This window comes from Apteryx mantelli, chromosome 2 (genome assembly GCF_036417845.1).
Source record: "Apteryx mantelli isolate bAptMan1 chromosome 2, bAptMan1.hap1, whole genome shotgun sequence".
NCBI lineage: Eukaryota > Metazoa > Chordata > Aves > Apterygiformes > Apterygidae > Apteryx > Apteryx mantelli.
This window is the reverse complement of record NC_089979.1, coordinates 121,957,228-121,978,951: the sequence shown is the minus strand read 5'-3', so window position 1 is coordinate 121,978,951 and position 21,724 is coordinate 121,957,228. Positions and strand designations below refer to the sequence as shown.

Below are 21,724 nucleotides of genomic sequence, written 5' to 3'. Positions count from 1 at the left end.
TCAATACATTCAACACATTGATTTCAGGAGGGACTATATAGATATGGTTGCATCAGATATGGAGGCATCATAATTAGCTGGGCTCTCTGTTAGACCCTTTTGGTTTGGGGAATCCTCTTCATCGAAGAGATGACCTATAATTTTAATTTTAATTTATGGGTAGGTAAGAGCTCTTTGAAGTTGTAGGATATCAGGGTTCATAGTTTTAATTATGTTAACCCATACCCCTTGCAATTTGTGCTATTTAAACCAGCAGGAAAAATACAGATATAATGAATGTTTAATACTTGCAGAAAAATAACATGCTAATCATTAAGTTCTATTCAGAAAAGAAGAAAGAAAACAAGCATACAGAAGCTGCACCAAATACTGAAATGGCGAATCATGACCATCTCTATTCCCCAGAATCAAGTCAGCAAGTAAACCTTGATCCCACTAGCTGGCAAAAAGACACCAAGTCTAACAGCAAATGAAAATGATTTTTAATGTCAGTCAGTTTTTCCAGTTAGGTTTAAATGTAGACACTCCCTTGGAGGGAGGGGAGAATCCCATTCTTATAGCCACATCCTTTCCAGCTGTGGCCTCTTGTCTTTCTGGACAAAAGCACCTTCTGGATCGCCTGTAAATTCATGGTGGTTACACTGAGCTCCAAAGACAGGTAAATTGCCCATTAGGATGAGTTTGTTTTTCCTTGGGACTGCTGCTTGAGTCAGTGTCTGGCCATGCGGCTGTACTTGGAATCACTGGGAAACTACGCTTTCCTCTGAGAAACCTGGAGTCGGTGAAGCTGCAACTTTCTTGCTGAGACATTTCAATGCTAACAAGAAATATAATGTAGAAAAAAAATGCCTGTAGAGAGGAGAATTAACTGCTGAAAGATTTCCTTGTTCACATGGAGAGCTGACATTTGGAAAATATTTTACTTAATTTTTTATTTTTATAACCATGTTTATCCTTCTTCTGGTATTAGTATGTTTTAGTGGCAAAAGTTCAATACAGGAACATTATGAGGAGAGTGGTGAGGTCAGGGTGGAACAGATTTCCCCTGATTTTACTGTTTGGTAAAACAGGGAAGTCACACAGGAGGAATCCAGACTTTAAATTTGCTTTAAGGGGAGGAAAAGGTGGAAAAAAGAGAGATAACTAACTTGGATATGTGGGCTGAAGCTGTCCGTCTGTTGTACTCCAGGGCTCAGGCTTTTCCAAATGACTTCCTGAAGAATGAAATTGGCATGTAAGAGTTGAAGAAATCCAACTGGAGTGCTTCAGCAGGTAGGAGAAAGCTATGTGATTACATTCATTTGTACTGGCAAAAATAGAATTTGGAGTTGTCACAAGAACTCTTTTCTTTGTATATGCGCAAACAAAAGAGACAAAATGTGCACACAGGAGGGTTGTGCAAGACAATGCGACTGGTTGCATGTATGTGACATGGTTCTAAATTATAGGTGAAAGACAGATGCTGCTTTGAAACCTGCATGCTTTTGATAGTGTGCTTAAGTATATTAACATTTGACTGCATTTCCTTCTGGCAGTAAATGTCTACAGAATGGCTTTCTTTCACATGCATAAAGCACTGAAGCAATTGAAGGTAAAACTGGGACATTAGTCACTTAAAAAAAGAGAAGCAAAATGTAATTGCAAGCAGTCTTTGTGAAACATTTAAGGAATATAGGAATGCTGTTGATCTGTTTCTTCCTTTGAGATTTATTGTATACATATTAGTGTGTCTCTGGGAACAAACAAGAAGGAAAAATGCTGACAGTAAAATGGGCTGTAGAACAAGTGTACTGTTTTCTAAAGGTTTTTAATAATTATCATACTGTAATCTCATAGAATATTAAAGTAGACAGATTTTTGAGAATTGGTGTCTTATTATCTTACATAGCTTTTACGTGTGTGTGTATATATATATTTGTATAAATAACTGTAGCTATGCATATTTAGATAGCCTATGATAGAACCTTGCATATACCTTGTTATGTTCAAATAATTTTTGGAATTAACAGATTGTTAGCTTAGTAGGCAGAACTGGTAATGCTCTGTGATACTGCATATCTTTTCTGAGTGGATTATTTAGAATTTGACCACCATATCTATGAGATGTATGACACAAGTTTTCCATGAAATCATCTATTTCATTTTAGTTTAGAAAATAATTAAGAATCCAGGTAGGAAGCATAGTTATCTTTGTTTATGCAGCATGTAATGCATGATTGGATGTCCCTGTGGTTTCATGAAGATAAGGCAAAATAAATGGTGTAAGTAGAAAAACTAGTCTGCGTGTGTTTTGAAACTGCAATGTACCTGTTTATTTAAAGAAGCTGCCTGAAGGAGACTGGTGTCATCTGGGGCTACTGAAGGGAGAAAATAAATATCTAGTTAGAAATATGTTCCCATCTGCATCCACTGTATAGGAAGAGTGGGAAATGTGTTGCAGGTGTATGGTATTGACCCTAAAAGCAGGGGACACTGAGCCGTGAGGTTGAAAGAACCTGAAGTAGACAAATAGGAACTATGTTAGGAGGCACAGAAGTAGTTGCATAGCTCAACAGTCACTGTTTATGGTGTATGGAGTAATAGTAAAAGCTAGACTTCAGTACAAAATTTGAATGTGTGCATTACTGAGGAAAGCCTAGCCCCTTGCTAAAACAGCAGCTGGATTTTGCATGTATGACTGAGCAGCCACATACACCCCTGAAGCACAATGGCATTGCCGCTCTTGAGTTTTCCATGCACTCATGGTGTTTTGCTCTGAAAATCTCCAACATTATAGCTACAGAGAAGCAAAACCCACCAGAATTTACTGCCACAAAGACTTAGTCAACAGGAACTGTGTTTGTGTAGATAATATCTATAAATCAGTCTGTGCCTCTCCATCTCTATTTTAGTTTTCAGCAAATTTTCTTTGCTTCAGACCTCCGTGCATGGGACAGTCTCTAAAGTCTCTTGTGCATTTCATTCTTTGAAATGTTGTACTGTTCTGCATCACCACAAGAAATATTCTGTTATTTTAGTGGCAATGGTGTGTTTGTATTACTGCTATTTATCAAGGCATCACTTCTGAGCTTTTAAAAGCTGCTTTCATTTTCCAGAAAGTGGGGCTTAATCACACCCCTTTAATTCCCATAAAGCCCATTACTCCTTCTCCCTCTCCGCCTCACCGTTTCACTAAACAAATCATCATCAACTTTTTTTCTACCATGAGTCTTGGGCATATTTTAGCAAACGTTCAGTTAAGATTTCCAGGTTTGTCCTATCCTCCTCTAGGTTTGCCTTCTCTCTGATCTAGCTTATAGCTAATATATTTTGCATGACAAAGTTGCTGACCTGAGTCATTCTTGCAAGTTAGCTGATTGAATATTGCTGTCTGTGATGTTTATTCTCTAATGGTGCTTCCCTGAGAGGAGACAACATGTGTTCCTCTTACTAGGAGTATTCAACAGAGCTTTACAGTATTTGCTTAAGGACAGTACCTGTGGTAAAATGACAGCACACCTGTGCAACATACTTAACATGGAACAAGAACAGTCCAGTGGCCTTCAGCTGCAATATAAATTCTCAGGGAACCCTGAGTACATACTCTGACTGCTAAAGTCTGCATTACTGTATTTTCACTGTTATAGTTTATCTGCAACAACTAGATGAAACTAGTCTAGATGTGGGTCCAACTGCTACTCACAATAACTTGATTTTGCTGTGGAAACTTACCTGTAGATGGAGAAAAGGAACTCATGGTAGATTTTAATTTGTGGTTCTGAGGTCAAGTTTTCTTATGTTTCACTCATGCAGCTTTTTAGGGTAAACTTGTGTTTTTCTAGGAGATTAAATTGACTTCTGCAACCTGCTTCTTTGCCTCCTCTGTAAAGAATCATCAGGCATGACATTGCGGATGGGAAGTACATGAACCTGCCCCCACTCCTTACATGAGTAAAGATCAATAACCATGACCTCTCCAGCCCAATATGTCTCTAACGTAGGCTATATATTAAGAATAAGATTCTTAGGGTAACCACAGTGGGAGGTCTTTTCTGTCACTGAGCCACTCAGTGGCAGTTGAAGATAATATCCAAGTTATTTCAATTGTCATGTAAAATGTAAGACCTCTCCCCTGAAGTAAAATTTGGGGATTAAAATAGATATTCTCATGAACATGTCAGCTCATTGCTCAATAGCATTAAAAAAATAAACAATTGTTACTTATTTCTAAGAAAGGAATAGGTAATGAATCAGAGACCACCATCATGCCGCTGTATAAATCACAGATGGAAGATGTCTGCTTCATCTTCCTCAAAATCCTCAATTTTGAAAAGGTCGATTTAGAACAGTTTAGCTGTGGAAATAATTTCTAAATTTAGGACATATTCAAAGACCTTGTGGCCATTTCCAGGCTGGCTTACAATGAGCAGAAGCTGCAAAAGCTTGCATCACTATCTGGTTCAAGAAAATGAACTAGGTGATCTTCCATTTAGGTGCTCACTAACGATTTCACAGGATGAGCTGAAATATGTCTGTGCTGCAAAGTGAAACAATTTGTCTTGACATCTGAGCTCTTCTTCCCCTTCATAAACATTCCATATTTTCTTTTTCCACTCTCCTTTTGGATTTTTTTCCCTGTTTTATTTCCTTTTGCCTATTAAATTGTAGGTATTGATTTCTTTTCTTTTAATGTGGAATGCTTTATAGCATCAGAAAAGTCACAGGGATACACAAACACAACTTTCTTGTGTGACTGTTCTATTGAGCTCAGCTTTGTGCAGCTGTTCTATTGGCAGGAGCAGAAATAAACTGTTTCTCTTTCTAAGAGACCAAGTTTAATAGGTTTATTATAAGCTGTGTTTTTTTTTTTCTACTGGTCTTTCTTCAGATCTGGCTATTGTCATTAATTCTGAACTGCTGATCTACCGCATCTCTGCTTATATTTTTCATAGATAGCCAGCAGTGTATTCATTTGAATGTTGCTGAAAGGAGAAATTGGATATTGGTGAGAATATGACCTCCTATGAAAATATTCTTTGCCTTTGTTTTTATGTGATCCATGACATGTCTGTATGTGAGCTGTTGTATTGTACTTTGCTGACTTTAGTTAATCTCCAGGTGAATGCTTTTTATTATTATTATTTTCTGTACTATGTAAAATTATGCTAAGACTAAAGCATTATGTGCAGTGATAATCATTTCAACCCTATTTTCTCTTCAGACCTACCCTCAATATATTAAATCATTTGTCTAAAAGTCTTAGCTTGCTTGCAGCCTCTTGTTGACAGCACAGTGTTCCACCATCAGTTGTAATTCTAAGGGATAATCTTCACTGGCAGGTGTTCTCGATGTTTTACTATTATGTGCAGTATGTAATGAGAGTGCCTGCAAGTGACAGGTCAAGACTTCTTTCTCAATTTTATGTAAGATTGTAAATTCCTAATTGTGAGGTTCAGCTAGCTTTTAATGTCTATGCTGTTCCTTCTCCATCATCCTTGTCATACTTCGTCAACCAGTGGTCTGCAGCCTTTACATGATTTTGAGATGGTACTGCCTGGATCACGTCTTGTGGCCTAACAGGTCAGGGTCAGCAAAACTTTGCAGCTGCTGATTTTGGCCAGGGTCAGAGTTAGCTTGCTTCAATAATTCTGCTCCAGCTGTGACTTTGCTCATTCCTTCATGCCCAACTCCTCAAACTTCCTCTCCTTTCATCTGCCTGGGTAGCACTCAGAAGAGTGAATGGCACTTCTTGAAGTTGGGGTGTCAGCTTAATGGTGCCCTTCAGTCACCCTTGATGGGTTTAAAAAAAAAAAAAAGAAAAAAAAAAAAAGGGAGGAAGGAAAGAAAAATAGAGCATCTCCAACCAGCTCCTTAACAGCACTCATAAGCATCAACTCCTTAAGAAATAATTTCAAAGTGACCCCCATTCTTGGAAGAACCTCTGTCCTGACTCCAGAACCCAGAACTCTCCATCATCCATTTTTACAAGGATCTGGTTTTCATCTTCACAAACCACCAAGCAGCAGGCAAATGGTATTCACAGTTTGTGCAAACAATCTCAGTCCTGCAGTTTCCTCTAGGCTGTGATAGGAAGAAGCTAAGAATTAATTAAGCAGCCAGAAAATGATTTGCAGGGGACTAGTTACAGCACTTTGGTTAATAGCTTCTGCACTCATCTGCCCATGCTTGAGGAGCAAGAAGTTTGTATTGCATAAATGCTATGGGGTTTAACCACATACTACTGTGAAGCAGCAGTATCTGTACTATATTACAGAGTATCCTGCACCACCACTTTGGAACTGTAAACATGTAAAGACCACTTGGCGAAGTCTTTTATGTACCCCAGCTTTCATCTAGTGCCCAGAGTGATGTATGGTTAATCTGGGCAAAGAAATTTAGTGGCAAAGCTGTACCCCTGAAAAAGGTGTTGGGGGGCTTGAACAGAATTTTGAGTGTGTCACTAAAGCGCCTCAATACTGCACACAAAGCTTTGAGACCATTTCTGCTCCACTGTGGGAAGCCCCTCAAGAAGGAAAGAAAAGGCTTCAAGCTGCCCTCTTTGTAGAGTTCCTTTCTACAGCGCCCCTCAGGGTGAAAGGGCTTTAGTGCATAAGAGGGCCTGGGACCTGGGCTGTGGAGGAACCCAAGTGTCAGGGGAAAACACTTCTTCCATCTATCCCAATTGCTGAATTTTGCTTCACCCTCCTCAATGACTAGTTCCTCAGCCCTTCTCCCTAGCCTAGTTTTTGCAGAATCTCTGCTGTCAGTAGCTGTGTTCTGGAGGCCTAAGGAAGAGATTACATGTGATGCTGAACAGCAGTACTTCTGACATGCACATCCACAGGAAAGAAGTAAAACGTGGATAGCATCTCTATCAAGTTATTTTTTCCCCTATAGTGGGGAAAAAGACATCCTCAGATGCTCAGCTATACAGGACTGGTGAGGGAAAGACTTGTCAGGCTGAAATGCAGCGATGGTATCTTTTACTCACCTATTTTAAATACTTCAGTAACTGAAGGTCATAGAATTAATAAGCACTACACTTGGTTTTCTTATCCTCCCTGCTAGACAAACCTAACCAGCCTGGTTCTTTGCTACTCCTGTCACCACAGAGAAGCATTTGGCCTTTGTATTCGTGGATTTTGTTAAGAGTATTTCCTTCCATCTGGTAACATTCTGTGCTTTGTACTCTACAGCTCAGTTTTATTTGGGACAGACTGTGAGGGTAGAATTAGGGGAGAAGCAGCTGGAACCAGTCAGAAAGAAGAGAGAGCATCAGTGACTCAGAGAAAAACATATGAAATGTTTTCATATGCATGTATTCTTGCATGCTCAGCCTCCAAGGCTCTGGCTCATTATTTCTTTTTATTCTTTAAGCTATTTAGTGTACATATGTTCCACAATTCAAAAGTTTTTCCAAACTATATCATTCTCCATTGTTTAGAGTGCTTGTGCTCAATATGTTGCTTAATTGTGTACTTTCTTGCTGAGAGAGATTTTTTCATTCTCATTTCCATTAGCATTAGTTTGTGGCATTTTAATACAGCAAGTGTCTTCACTGTTGGCCAACAGACATATTTCATTTCTAAAGGAATGCCTGTTCTCATCATTTATGCCTATTTTATATAAAGGCCATCAACAAAGTTTTCTTTTAAACAGATGGGTGTATGAGGAGATTCAAGGCTAGAGGGGAACCTTAGAAGCATAGTGCCCATTAATCTTACATTGCGAAGAGCTGCTTTCAGTTGAATTTTTGATCACGGTAAATATAGCTGTATGAATCAGTGAGAACAAAGCATAAGTGTGTGAGAGCAGAACATTAACAGTTCACTTTGGGTATATCCTGTATATCGGTGTTAAATTGTAATGGCTCCATGGTCAAAACCTCTGTTACACGCTGAGGGAAGAAAATATGAATTTAAAGTGCTGTGTTAAATTGTATGCAACTAGAAAACATCAATGATTAAAATGCGCTTACCGTTTTCCCCCACAATTAAAAAGTTCCTTCTGAGAAAGTTATGCTCTGTATTTCTCACTGGCTTTGTTTCTTTTTCTAGGGATATTCTCAACATGGATGCCTGGAAGCCACTACTTCTTCTCTTTGCAACCACCTGCTGCTCTATAGGTGCAGAGCAGATTGGTAATCCACTAAAGAAATGACTCTTTTTCACATCAAAATCAATAGCAAAATTCCTTTTTTCCCATTTATACCCAGTGCTAGAGAGATATGAAAAACTGATGACAGTTTATTCTTTGTATAATTAGGGATGCTACAATATGTTTTTAGGAAGCATATATTTAAACTAGAATAGGAGAGGTGTCCTAAAACCAGCAAAATTAACTGGAACAGCTCATTAAAGTTTTTTGTTGTTCATGCATGTTGATGTTCTGTATTTTCAAAAAGTTTTTCTCTAAAAGTTTTGCAGCCCAGATCAGGTGTTATCTGCAAGACTGTCAAGTGCAATATGTTACATGGCTCACCATTTTCATTTTGGTAGTCAGTTTTGGAGAATGTGCTTGAGGAAGTATTCTGTCCAGTTGCAGAACACTTCCTGCATGTCTGTCAGTTTGGGGGAAATCAGGACCATTTCATCCTTGTCCAAGTAGTGTTGTATACTTTTGAGAGGTGTGGAAATGTGAGCCCAGTATTTACTACAAGCAAATGTGCTTCGTCCTCCTGTTCAAGCCAATGTGATTTTTCCAAGCTAATAAATACTTGTTAATAATGTGTGCTTGCAGTGTGGGCTCAAAGTGCACGAGGAACTTTTCCTTTGAGCTTACTTGACAGCAGGTCAACACGTTCTTATCGCTGTAGTTTAGTTACAGAAGTGTGTAGAGCAATTACTGTATGCATTCACTGCATAGTAGTTCTTATGAGAAGGCTGTGTGTGGAAATTGTGCTGGTGTGAATTCAGTCTCTCCCCTCTGCCTAAGAATGGAGTTGCAGATGGACATAGTCTCAGCCCCTCTGAATGGAGGAAAAGAAAGAACTAATGAATACCAAGAATTTACCAGGTTAGATAGAAGGATTTTTTGTAAAAGGCTGATAGATCTTGGATTCTGAAAAACAAACAGGAGGTGAAATTACCTTTTTCAGGAAACAGGAAAGTTAAAGAAAGTTTCTTCAGTCTGCAGGGAAGCTTCCATGGCAGACATCATCTTTCTCATAGACAGATCCTGGAGTGTAGGGACAAAGAGCTTCAAGATCATGCAGAACTTCTTGCACACGATGGTCAATGGCTTTGATAATAGGGAAGAAAAATCCATGTTGGTATGATTCAATACAGTGATGTGCCACACACCAGGTTCTTGTTGAACCCTTACTATAATAAGAAAGATTTCTTACAGAAGATACAGAAATTACAGTAAAAAAAGAGGGAGTGCCAGAACTGGCAGAGCCTCCAGATCAAGTTAGAAAACCACTTTATAGTAGGTTCAGGCAGCCAAAAGGAAGAAGGGGTTCCCCAGTTTGCTGTGGTGCTAATGGATGGACAGACTTAAGATAATATTCAAAGCCCAGCCACAGCAAAGATGCAGGAATCACATTGTATGCCATAGGTATTAAAGATGCTGCTTTGTCTGAGCTTCAAGAAATAGCTAGTAAACCAGCTGATAAGTATGTCTATGAAGCGGAAGATTTTGCTGCTCTGCAGGAACTCTCTCACAATATTCTACAGGCGCTTTGTACTATGGTAGAGGAGGTAGCTGGACCAGTCACCCAGGTTGCCCATGATATGTTCTGAAAGAACCCTTTTTTTCTTCCCTTTTTCTTTTTTTCTTATTTTATTTTTGCTTTTCATAGGCAAACTATATGGAATTGCAGTTTGTTACCAAAATATGGGCTTTAACTTCATGTATATTTAATGTATTTTTAACTAGCTTTCAGTAATATCACCTAATAACTGCGATAAACTGTGAGTACCTGTCTGCCTTTGAAATATTCATGATTATGGGGTGGAGGGGAAGGGGAGGGGAGAAAGGGAAAGGCAGAAACTTGCAACACAGTTCTAATTTATTTCATGAATAATAACATGTAAAATTCAGTTTGAAAACTGTTTTGGTGTTGGTTGACAAAGGAAAGTCGTTCCCTCTTTGCTGATTTAAAAAAAGAAAAAAAAAAGGCAGGAGAAGAAGCAATTAATAGTAATTCATTCTTTTATATCATCTTTCTTGAGCAGCTTGCAGAAAAGCCACTTTGGCAGACATTGTCTTTCTAGTGGACACATCAACAGGCATTGGCCAGGAAAACTTTCAGAAAGTGAAGGATTTCCTCTCCACTTTGGTTTCCAGCCTTGATGTTGGCCTTGATGCGATCCGAGTTGGGCTGGCACAGTACAGTGATGAGACTTATCGAGTATTCTTGCTGAATCAGTATTCATTGAAAAGTGATGTGCTGAAGCAAATTGAAGATTTGCCATATAGGAGGGGAGAAACTTACACAGGGACAGCTCTGGATTTTGTCAGCGCTGTGTATTTCACTGAATCTGCTGGTAGCAGAGCTAAGGATTACATCCCACAGGTAGCCATTCTAATCACCAATGGAGAATCCAATGATGAAGTCGAAGGGCCTGCCAGGAAACTGAGAGAGGAAGGCATCTCTGTCTACGTTGTTGCAATTGGTGTCCACAATAAAACTGAGCTGCAGCAAATAGCCAGCAAACCTTTTAGTAAATTTCTGTATAGCATTGGTAATTTTGATGATCTTCAAGACCTCTCCACAAGACTTTTGGGAAACTTCTGCTTTGCAATTGAAAGCCGGATGGAAGGTAAGAAATTGTCCTTATACTGGTGCTGTTTCAGTTGTTTGTACTGTGCAATTATGAAAATAAGGTGTAGAAAAGTGATCCTGATTCTGACGTGGTTTACATGTCAGTTTCCATCATGTAACTCCATTGAAAACAATGGGGCTAATTTTGAGGTAGGTCCCAGTTCAGGATGAAACCCCATTCTTTTTAACATGTTTTTAATTGTCTGTGTTGAAGTCAATAAGGTTTAATTGTTAAAATACGAAGATAAGCTTATGCTTGGTGCTTTCTGTGAACAGAGCCTTAGGCTATTGTAAAGAAAATCAGGGTCAGACTCACAGAATCTGTGAAGTGCATTCAGTTCCATCTCATTAGAGCTAGCTGAACCTTCTATAAGAAAACATTTTCTTTCGTTTTGATGTCACCTAACAGTTTAACAGAAAATTATTTCTTGACCAAGCTTGTTTTGATGACACTTTTTTAATTCTTCCAAAAACCTGCTTCCAAAATGGTGACTTTCCCCTCATGTTCTAGGAGTAGCAAAAATGAAGGGAAGCCATGTTTTCTCGTCCTTTCCATACATTTTCTGAGCAGCACAATTCACAGGGAGTGTATTTTCCCTGTTTTGTCAAAGACGATCTGTCATTGGTGAAAGGTGAAGGAGGGAGGGATATAGAAGAGGCTTGGCAGTAAAATTAAAATCAAAGCAAGATTTGGGTGGTTTAAAAACAATTATAAATGTTTAAAATATAATGTAACTATGTTTAAAAATTAAATGACTTTTTTCTGGTTTTGCAGGGATCAGGCTCCCCCACTAGTTTCTCAACTGGCTGATCAAAAAAGGAAAGATTAGAGGTTAGAGACAGTGCTGGTAGTTAGGCACTTGGCCTTAATCCCCTTCTTTACCATAAACTGTGCTACATCAAAGGATGCATTTAGGCCCAGTTTCAGTTGCCTTGCATCTGAATTGCCCTTTGGAAATGCACCTCTCTTTCCTTTGACTATAGGAGGAGCTAGAATCACTTTGTTCGTGTTATGGTGCCTCCTCCAATATTTTCAAAAGAACTGTCAGCCCATTGAAACAACTTCTCATGGGGTTGTTATGAAGGTGAATATATTCTGAAGTGCTTGGATGGATCCAATTCTTGGATGCAAACTAGATTCCAGTGGTGATGTAGAAGACCTTGTTTAGTGGAATATCAAAAGAAGGGGATGATAAAGCATGCAATCTCATTTTCATTGTCACAAATAGAAGATTAAGTGGGAGGAAGATGAAACTCTCTCAGTAGTGTCAGATGTAGAGTTTCTCCAAATTTTTTTTCTTAAGACATTTTTTGCAGAGTTAGTTTCACTAAAATTCTTTGTTTAATTTGGTAAGACATAAAGTTATAGCAGTTATATCACATGTTTAGGGGTATGCTGTAGACTTAAAACTGAAGTCTAAGCTTAAAATTGTGGAGATCAACAAAGTATTTGCAGTTGCAGTTTAGCTTATATTCAAAGCCAAGTCTGAGTATAGGTTGACAGTATTCCTTTCTGCAACTCATTTATAACATTTTTTCCCCTCTCTGCAGCATTTGCAAAACAATATGCTGATGTTATTTTCCTTATTGACTCCACCGAGAATATGACGCCTTCAACTTTTGAGGAAGTAAAACGCTTCATCTCCCAGACAGTCAGCCAGCTAGATGTTGGGCTTAACAAGTACAGCATTGGCCTAGCCCAGTTTAGCGGGATAGGACAGGTGGAGTTTTTACTGAACACATATGAAAATAAAGAAGAGGTACTTGACCACATTCGGCATAGTGTTGCATTTGCTGGAGACTCCTTGCAGACTGAAAGTGCCCTGGAGTTCTTGCAGGAAACTTTTTTCATGGATGGTGCTGGAAGCCGGCTCAGTGAAGGCACTCCACAAGTTGTAGTGGTCATCACACCCCCTGGGTCCAGAGACAATATCATGGAGGCAGCTTGGGCGCTAGAAGAGATGGGGGTAAAAGTTGTCTCAGTTGATGTTGGAAGCTCTGACGGGGAAGAAGCAAAGGTGAGAGCCCCCTCCACCAAGGCTTACCAGATTTACGAAGGAGAGAGCATTGATCTCATGCAGCAAGCTGTTGACATTGTTATGGAAGCCTCTGTTCAGAAGCTTTATGACCTTGATCCAAGTGTGCCAGCAGGTATGGTGTATCACCAGAGAAAAAACAGCAGCATGAGTAACTTCTAACCCATCGGTAACCCATCTAACCCATCCAGAGCAACTTCTCAGGTAGCTGTGAGGGAAGAGCAGAGTGAAAACAGCTGATGATTGTGTTTTAAAGAGTTGTTGGATTGGCAAAATATTTACCACCTTTTGTTGTCTTGAGGCAATACTTGCCCATGCACAGTTTAGCATTTAGTGTTTTAACTGAGAGGAACAGGACTTTGCTTTTGAGGGGTTGGCTGTAGCGAAATTGCCAATTCTGACTAAGGCAACAACTTTGCCTAAATTTTGTTTCTAGAAAATGGCCATAGGAGAGTTTGTATTTAACCACAGAACAACTTCCCAAATGTCCTGGGGTGTTCTGATTAGCCGTCACTCTGCAGTAGGGTGAGAAAAGGTATTTGTCTTGCAGAATTCCTTGTAGTGTGGACAAGAAAGGATTTAAGATCTAGTGTTTATTTCAGGGCTGTCTTTTACCATGAAAACCAATATAAAAATCTCAGCTGTTAAGGCTGATAGGGATTAAGATTTGGTGTCTTATTGTAGCACCGTCTTGCATATGATCCTTTTTTTAAACAACCTACTCCAACTGTACCCACCATTTATCCCACAGTGTGATCTACATTAATCTTATCTTCCTTTTACTTGCTTTGCTTTTAGTGTGTTCCAGTGCGACTATTGCAGATATTGTGTTTCTGGTGGATGAATCCAGCAAAATTGGGTCAAAAAACTTCCAGCTGATTAGGGCCTTTCTGTTAAAAATTGTTAATGCCCTGGATATTGGCCCAAGCAATGTAAGAGTTGGGCTAGTGCTATACAGTAATGAACCAAGGCTAGAGTTCAGCCTGGACACATTCAAGGACAAATCAGAAATCCTGAACTACCTGAAGAACTTACCATATAGAGGTGGGCAAACATACACTGGAGTAGCTATTGAATTCCTGAGGAAGAAGGTTTTTACTCAAGAAGCAGGTAGCAGGAAAAAACAAGGAGTGCAGCAAATTGCTGTGGTTATCACTGATGGCCAATCCTTGGATAATTACACTGAACCAGCATCTAAACTAAGGCGTAAAGGTATTACTGTCTATGCTGTGGGCATCCAGAATACCACAGAGAGTAGCAAGCTGGATAAAATTGCAACTTATCCCCCAAGGAAACATGTCATCAGCCTGAAGTTTTTTCTACAGCTGTCAAATATTGAATGGAAAATAAAAAAACGACTTTGTAACGAGATTGTGACAAAAACCTTTGTAGCCCCATTACAATTGCGGAATCTGAAAGAAGGTAAGAAGTACATATATAATTCGCATTTAAATATGTTGTGCTGCCAGGTTTGATGCAGGCATATGCTCCATCTGCACTTAATGCAGAGGGAAAATAAGATTCACAAAGGTTTTAGTGAGGTTTGTAGAGTTCTGGTGGGGATGGAGACACCATTAGTCTCAAGGTAAGATCTGCCCTGCTTGGAACTGTTCCCTGTATATTCCTGCTCTGTTAGGGACAGGCATGCCAGGAGGCATTTGACCCTTCCGGTTTAGCAAATCCTCAGTCTCCCTCATACTCAGGTCCTTGGATTCTTCAGGTTAATTGTCCATACTAATTCTTACAGCTTAATAGCATTTGTTCTTTGAAATCTCATAAATGAATGTACTTCTACATCTTCCATTAAAATTAAATGGGATCATTTCTCAGTTACTTGAATCCAGGCTATTTTCTATGACATCTCTCCCTTAATTTTCTTTGTGCTTACCAAAATCATGTCCTGGCTGATATTGCCTCCAAATTTTGTGACTAGTGAAGCACACTGTCATCTGTCACCTCCAGGAATAGCTGAGCCATGCCATTATTAATAGTTTGCTCTGGGAAGCTAGTCTCATAATGATATAAATTCTGGTAATATTTATTTATTCATAACTAAATTGTACCCAATCTGTTCCCAGAATGCCTATCTTACCATTCTCAAAGTAGCCTTGTTTCTGTGTTTATTTTTTCCCTTCTTTTGTCTTTACAGGCTGTCACATTGTTACTGTACCCCACTATGTTTACTTTTATTTCTGTTTTTCTCCAACAGTTCATACCCTTTAATACCTTTATTCCAGTCCTGATTGTTATCCGACCATGCTTGTTATCTTTTTGTTATCCAGTGCCAGCAATAATAGGTTCTATTCTTCCATTTTGTTGTCTTGACACATTTTATTGGTGTAGAGAAGTTTGATCATCTCTAATTCAATCTCTTAAACACCCAAGATTTTACAGGCTTTTAGACTGAAGGGCTTTTCCCAAGCCAAATATTATTTTTGATGTTTAGTGACTTATTTTGGAGATTAGAATGTAATTAAGTAATTTTCTCACTCCTTCTTAAAGTGTCAAAAGTTCCATAACTTTTTTTTTTCTTTTCTTCCCACTAATAAGGTTGTGTGTACACAGAGGAAGCTGACATTTATTTCTTGATTGATGGCTCTGGCAGCATAAATCCATCTGATTTCGAGGACATGAAAACATTCATGAATGAGATGGTCGGGATGTTTCAAGTTGGGGCCAGCAGTGTTCGCTTTGGCGTGGTTCAGTATTCAGACAAGTCAAGGACAGAATTCATGATTGGCCAGCATAACCAAACGACGAGGTTAACAGAGGCAATTAGGAATATTGATCAAATAGGTGGAGGCACCCGAACTGGAGATGCTTTAAGGTCTATGAAAAGTCTGTTCAGAATGGCTGCCAGGCAAAATGTTCCACAGACCCTGATAGTGATTACAGATGGTAAATCCCAAGATAAGGTGAATCAGGCAGCAAAAGAGTTGAGGCAACAAGAGATTGTTATATATGCCATTGGCATCAAAGAAGCTGTTCGGAAAGAGCTGGCAGAAATAGTGGAGACAAAAGACAGAATATTCTTTGTGAACGACTTCGATTCCCTGAAGCTTATTAAACACGACATTGTGCGAGCTATCTGCTCAGAAAATGGTAAGAGGTTCTCCTCAGCACAATTGGATCCCTTCCAAGCACCTAGTATTAGAATATGCTCATACAATTTTGGTTATACTGAAGAGGATATTGCTACATAAACAGAAATAACCAGAAATTTGTGTGTGGGTGATCTCAGACTGCCAGGTCAAGGCTAGGTTACCCTCTTTCAAGGTACAGTTTTCACCAATCACTGAACAAAATTAAATGATACTAAATAACAGCAGTTGAAATTCCTTAATGTGCCCAAGTGTAGAAATCTAAGTACTTACGTTTGGCATGTGCCAGTCCCATTTTGTGAGAACAGATATGGAATGCAGTGATAATGCCTGTCCTGAATTGCCTACAGTCTAACACCAGGATCCTTGTGGTTCTAAACAGATGAGTAGTTTAAGCATTGCAGGACATTGTCTTTCACAGGGAGATAGACTCTGATTTTCAATACCCAAGTCACGGAATGTTCTTCTGGCATGTGCAGAGTATTCTTACCCAGTGATCATGTGCATCCCTTACTGTACCACATACTTACCGTCATGGAGGAAGCTGACTATGTATCAAGTGGCAGAATTCTCTCTCTTGAAACACACTCACTGGTTCATAGGGGGTCATATATGATGAACAAAGGCATTATCTCCAGTAGGCTCCAGCCTTTGTTTATATGTTAGCTATTAAATTTACTGTGCACTATCTGGATTTAATTCTTTCAGGCAGACCTGCTGAAGACAAATCTGTCTGCCTGTTCTGTCATTCACTGTTTTTCGGATGTTGATGCAACTTAGATGTTAAAAGTGCAGGTGAGAAGAGATTTGTGGTACTAACCTATTCTTTTCTCCTTTATTTCTTAGCCTGTAAGAATTTGAGAGCCGACATTGTTTTCCTGGTGGACAGCTCAAAGAGTATTCGTCCAGCTGAGTTTCAGAAGGTGAAGGATTTCATGCAGTCATTTGTGACCAAAGTGGATGTTGGGCTTGATAATGTTCGAATCGGCTTGCTGCAGTTCAGCTCTGAAATAAGAGAAGAGTTCCAGCTTGACAGATACAGCACCATGACTGATCTTCAGAGAGCCATTCAGGAAATGCAGCAGATTAAATCAAGAACACTTACTGGGAAAGCGCTGACCTTTGCTGCCTCTTACTTTGACCGATATAGGGGAGGGCGTCCTGAATTGAAACAGTACTTAATAGTGATCACTGATGGGAAATCCCAAGATCCAGTGAAAATCCCAGCCAGGGCCATACGGGACAAAAGTATCACCATCTATGCCATTGACATGCTAAAGGCAAACAATTCCCAGCTTTTGGAGATTGTTGGCACTCAAGACAAAGTGTTCTTTGAGAATAACCTTGACTTCCTGGGAAAGCATATTCGCTTTGAAATTTGCAATCTAGAAAATTGTAAGTGATGGTGGTAACCCACTTTGTATGTTTTCTCTAGATCCCTTTTGTCATTTTTCCTGTTAAGTCTTTATAAGGATAGGTTTTGCTTTCCATATTTATGATGGAACCTAACGTCCCCCCCCCCCATGATAATACGCAGTTACAGTGGCGTGAAAGGTGGTATTAGAATACGGACCTGTTTTCTTTGTAGGCTATAATCTCATTCTGTTCCTCATGAGCAGATAGGTAAATATTTTCCTTTTTCCTTAGGGAAAACACCTAAGCATTTCTATTTAGGTTTCCTCAGTATCTCTGCACTTTCTGCTTTCAACTGTAATATGGGAACAAAAATCCCTGCACAGGAATGGGGGAGGAAGAGACAGAATTCTAACCTTGTTTCTTTGTTTCCTCTGTTTCTACTTATAACAGTGTGCAAAAGGGCAAAAGTTGCTGATATCATGTTTGTAGTGCATGGATCATCTGGCATTACAGACCTGCAGTTCAAGAATGTGCAGCGTCTCATGGAAGCAGTACTTAATGACTCAGTGGTCGGAGTGAACAAAGTTCAGTTTGGTGTTTTGGTGTATAGCTCCAAACAGGAGGTGCATTTCTCACTGAATTCTTACTTCTCCAAGTCTCAGATCAGAGAAGCAATATTCAACTTGAAGCCTCTGCCAGGCCAGCCCTTCACAGCAAGAGCTTTGAGCTTTGCCAGGCAGACATTTGGTGTGAACTATGGTGGGCGTGCATCTTCTCTTGCTGTCACCAGGATCCTCATTCTTATTACTGATGAACCAACTGTGCCATCAGATAGAGCCAACCTTCCTGCAGCTGTAAGAGCTTTGAAGGAAGATGGAATCAACTTAGTTGCTGTTGGAGTGAGCACAACAAGCAGAGCAGAACTTCAAGAGATTACTGGAGATCAAGAACGATTTTTCTTTGCACAGAGCTATGATTCACTGGAAAGCATACACAAAAACCTTATGCAGATAGTGTGTGAGAAATCTCAGCCAGGTAAAGGAGACTTTTGAACAGAGTTATTATGTCTTTTTCTACAGCTGGTGCAGGCTGTTTGAAACAGGAACAGTATTTAAAATAGTCTGTGGAAACAATGGAGGATGGGTGGAAAAGTTTAAGACAGTTCCCTGTTTGAAATACAGAATGTGTCAAGATTTAATTCCAAAAGATGCCTTCTACTGATGTGCTTCCATCAGTTATTTTCAAGAGGTTGCTTATGCTGGCAAAGGGAGGCGGATGTCATCTAAGTCTTCTTGGCTATTTTTATTCCACACATAATAGAGACAGTTCCTTATGAATGCAACCCTTTCCACTTCAGTGGGAACCTGTGTCCCCCGCTATACAGAGGCCCTCTTCAAGAGGGAGGGTTCTGTGTCGGTGTGCCCTCTCCCACCCTTCTTATTTCTCTCCTTTTCTGTCCGGAAGACATGCAGTTTGCAATGTCAGTGTTATTAGCTTATTGTTAAAGGTTCATTGGAGATGAGATGATGTTTTTCCCTGCATAGAGAGATGTTATGGGTCAGAATCAACTGTTTTTTGATCTATAGCCAGAAAAGGGGTTGAAGTTGCTGGATTTAATCTTCAAAGACAAAGAGTTTCTTGCTCCTCTCCACTCATTTCCCTTTTCTGGTTTCTTTCCCATAGTCACCTAAATGAACAGGATTCTGTGCAGTGATGCCTTGTGCATTTCCTGAAGTGTTAGAATAGATAGGATATGTCATTCAGCTGTTACTCTGTTACATCCCAGCAAGGGAATGCTATTGAGTTAAAGCTTTTGCTTCACTCTTTTTTGAACAAAATAAAAAGGACATAAATTCTTGTGCTTCCAAGGTAAAGGCAGGCACTATGGCTCTGTGAGAAACAAAAACTTTCCTCTTGTCAGGCTTGCACCAGAACTGTCCATTTGAAAGTTTTGTACATTCTTAACGAAAACATTTCTTTTCTGTACTCTTTGTTCTGATCGCTCTGAGAACTTCTAATAATTTCTACAATTTTGTGTCTGATTTTTGGGTGGATAATTTGTACTGTGTAAAAATTAAGTTCTGAGAGCTAAATTTTCAAGATTTAGAGGTTCACCTGTGTTGAGAGAAAAATATCACAATATCACTTAGGACTGCATATGTGAAAATGCAGCAAGAGCATCTAGAGCTGTAACCAGTACGTGCAAAAACATTGTCTGCTGAAAATCCAAAGGGCCTTTAGTTACTGAAAGTGTGGCCATCAGTGATAAGAGTGTATAAAGTGGGTGATTCCCTCCACCTCGACACATGCCTCCCAGCATGTCTCTTATCAAATACACTTTGGGCTTGGAAAAGGACCCATTGTATTTGGAACTGCCATTTATCAAATCAGCTACAACACCTGTAGAAAGACTTCCCTTCCCTGGTGTATTTTGCTCTGAAAGATGGCTTCTCTTACATCCTGTCATTTTTTCTTGCTGCACAACATACAGTATCAGGTTCTCTCTAACAAAGAAACAATTTTTAGATCCAGTGAAGTGTCACTCTGACAACTCAAATAGAGGCTGCCAATCAAAACATTGAGTAGCTCTGCTTCTGCAATGAAAATGATGTGTGAGAATTCCTTCAGCTTCAAGGGTACTGGCACACTGTCTTCCTTCTTGGTAGTCAAGCAGTTCAAGTGATATTTCCTCACAGTGGCCCTTCAGGTAACCAGAGGATAGAGTAGTGAGTGGGGTAGTTAAAGTCTGACCTTTCTTGGCTGAGGGTTTGACTTCAGTCATAAGCTCTGTCTTTTGTCTCTCCCAACCTTTTAGATGGTGCACAAAGAACTGATTTCTTTTGCAAGTTGTTACTGCACAGAGGATGAAGGGTTGAAGTAAGATAAATGATCGTTTGGCCTTGAATGGCCTGTCTGTGACTAGCTCATGTGACTAGAGTTTTACATGAAAGAGCACAAGCAAAAGACTAAACACTGTCCAGGTTACATCCTTCACTAACTTTTTTTCTTTTTTCTGCTTTTTCCCTAAGTTTGCAGCAATCAAGTGGCAGATCTGGTATTCTTGATAGATGGGTCAAGAAGCATATCAAAAAGTAACTTTTCTGTCATGAAGACCTTCATGAAGGAAATTGTGGACAGTTTTGTTATTTCTAAGGAAAAAGTACATGTTGGGGTAGTCCAGTACAGCCAAGACCCCCAAAAAGAATTTTCTCTTAATGACTTCTATACTAACACCATCATAAAAGAACAGATCGACAGCATTGAGCAGTTGCGGTCCTCTACATTCACTGGCAAAGGGCTGAGGTTTGTCCAGAGCCTTTTTGAGCCTGCCAACGGAGGCCGCAATAGCCAAGGAGTCTCACAGAACCTTGTTGTGATTACAGACGGGCACTCTAATGACACGGTGGAGGATGCAGCACTGGCTTTGAGGAGTGATGGGATACATGTCTTTGCAGTTGGCATAGGGATTATAAACTCTTTTGAGCTGCTTCGAATAGCTGGTGATGCAAGGAAAGTGTTCACAGTGGAGAACTTCGATGCACTGAGAGCCATCAAGAGGAGTATTGTTGATGAGGTCTGTGAATCTGGAGATTCTCCTAGCCAGGGTAAGCAACATAAACTTTTTGTTGGGTATATAAGAATGTGTATCCATATGGCTATGTACGGTCCTTGGTAAAGGTACCTGAGCTAGCTTGGAAGCAATGCAACTGTTTTACCAAAGAGCTCTGCTCTGGTTACTCAGCCTTGCAACTTTCTTGGCTCACACCTTAATTCAGTCAAGAACCATTACACTCTTTGCTGTAGTAAATGGCTTCAGAGGTGAGGCAGTGCTTCACATCTAGCACTCATATCATAGCTTCTCAGTGTCTAAAAGGAGCCAGAGCAGATGCACCCTAGATATCCTAATCACAAAAGAGAAAATAGCCAATTTAGCAGCATTTAAAACCTTCAGAAACCTAACTTTGAGTCATCTACAGCTGAATCTGATCTTATTGCTTCAGTGGAACTGTCAGCAGCAGCTGTTGACAAAACTTATTTCCAACAGAAAGACACTGCAGAGAGACTGTGTGAGCAAATCCAACCTGCAGGGCAGGAGGTGCTGGCAAGGTGTGAAGAGCAAATCCACAATAATGCTGAGACCCTAGCAAAAGGCTCCCTTTATATAGGAAACAGAATGTGATATCTCTTACTACATCTTCCTGGTGGTAACAGCAGTTTGATTGCTGTTCCAAGGATACTCCACAGACTGAGAGGCTCCCAACCCCGAAGAAAATAAAGGATCAGATGTGCCTTTGATTAATGCAGTGACTTTTATCAGATGTCAGATGCTATTGTATCTGAGTTTAATCTGACTTGCTGCTGCAGTATCAATCACCTTGTTGTGTGGGAAGGTTGGAGCAAGAAACACACACGCCCTGGTCTTTAAAATTCTAATGTACTCATGCCAGTTATGTAGTAAAAGATAAAACTGTAGATCTGTTTGC

The 21,724-nt window shown here is 39.7% G+C and overlaps 1 protein-coding gene and 1 long non-coding RNA gene across 2 annotated transcripts in view; both read left to right on the top strand.

Moving 5' to 3' along the window:
• Window positions 1-595: 595 nt before the first annotated feature.
• Window positions 596-8,577, top strand: LOC136991401 (uncharacterized). Its single transcript, XR_010883599.1, has 4 exons — window positions 596-658; window positions 1,190-1,272; window positions 4,868-4,984; window positions 8,037-8,577. It is a non-coding gene; the product is annotated as an uncharacterized lncRNA (long non-coding RNA).
• A 631-nt stretch (window positions 8,578-9,208) lies between these two features.
• The window catches only part of LOC106491159 (collagen alpha-6(VI) chain-like), a 60,706-nt gene continuing 48,190 nt past the window's right edge, over window positions 9,209-21,724 (top strand). The window contains exons 1-9 of the mRNA XM_067292182.1: window positions 9,209-9,250; window positions 9,782-9,833; window positions 10,158-10,745; window positions 12,299-12,898; window positions 13,582-14,205; window positions 15,334-15,885; window positions 16,731-17,279; window positions 17,691-18,275; window positions 20,270-20,845. Of these exons, the coding sequence (XP_067148283.1) occupies window positions 9,209-9,250; window positions 9,782-9,833; window positions 10,158-10,745; window positions 12,299-12,898; window positions 13,582-14,205; window positions 15,334-15,885; window positions 16,731-17,279; window positions 17,691-18,275; window positions 20,270-20,845 (4,168 nt within the window). The remainder of the gene's footprint in view (window positions 9,251-9,781; window positions 9,834-10,157; window positions 10,746-12,298; window positions 12,899-13,581; window positions 14,206-15,333; window positions 15,886-16,730; window positions 17,280-17,690; window positions 18,276-20,269; window positions 20,846-21,724) is intronic.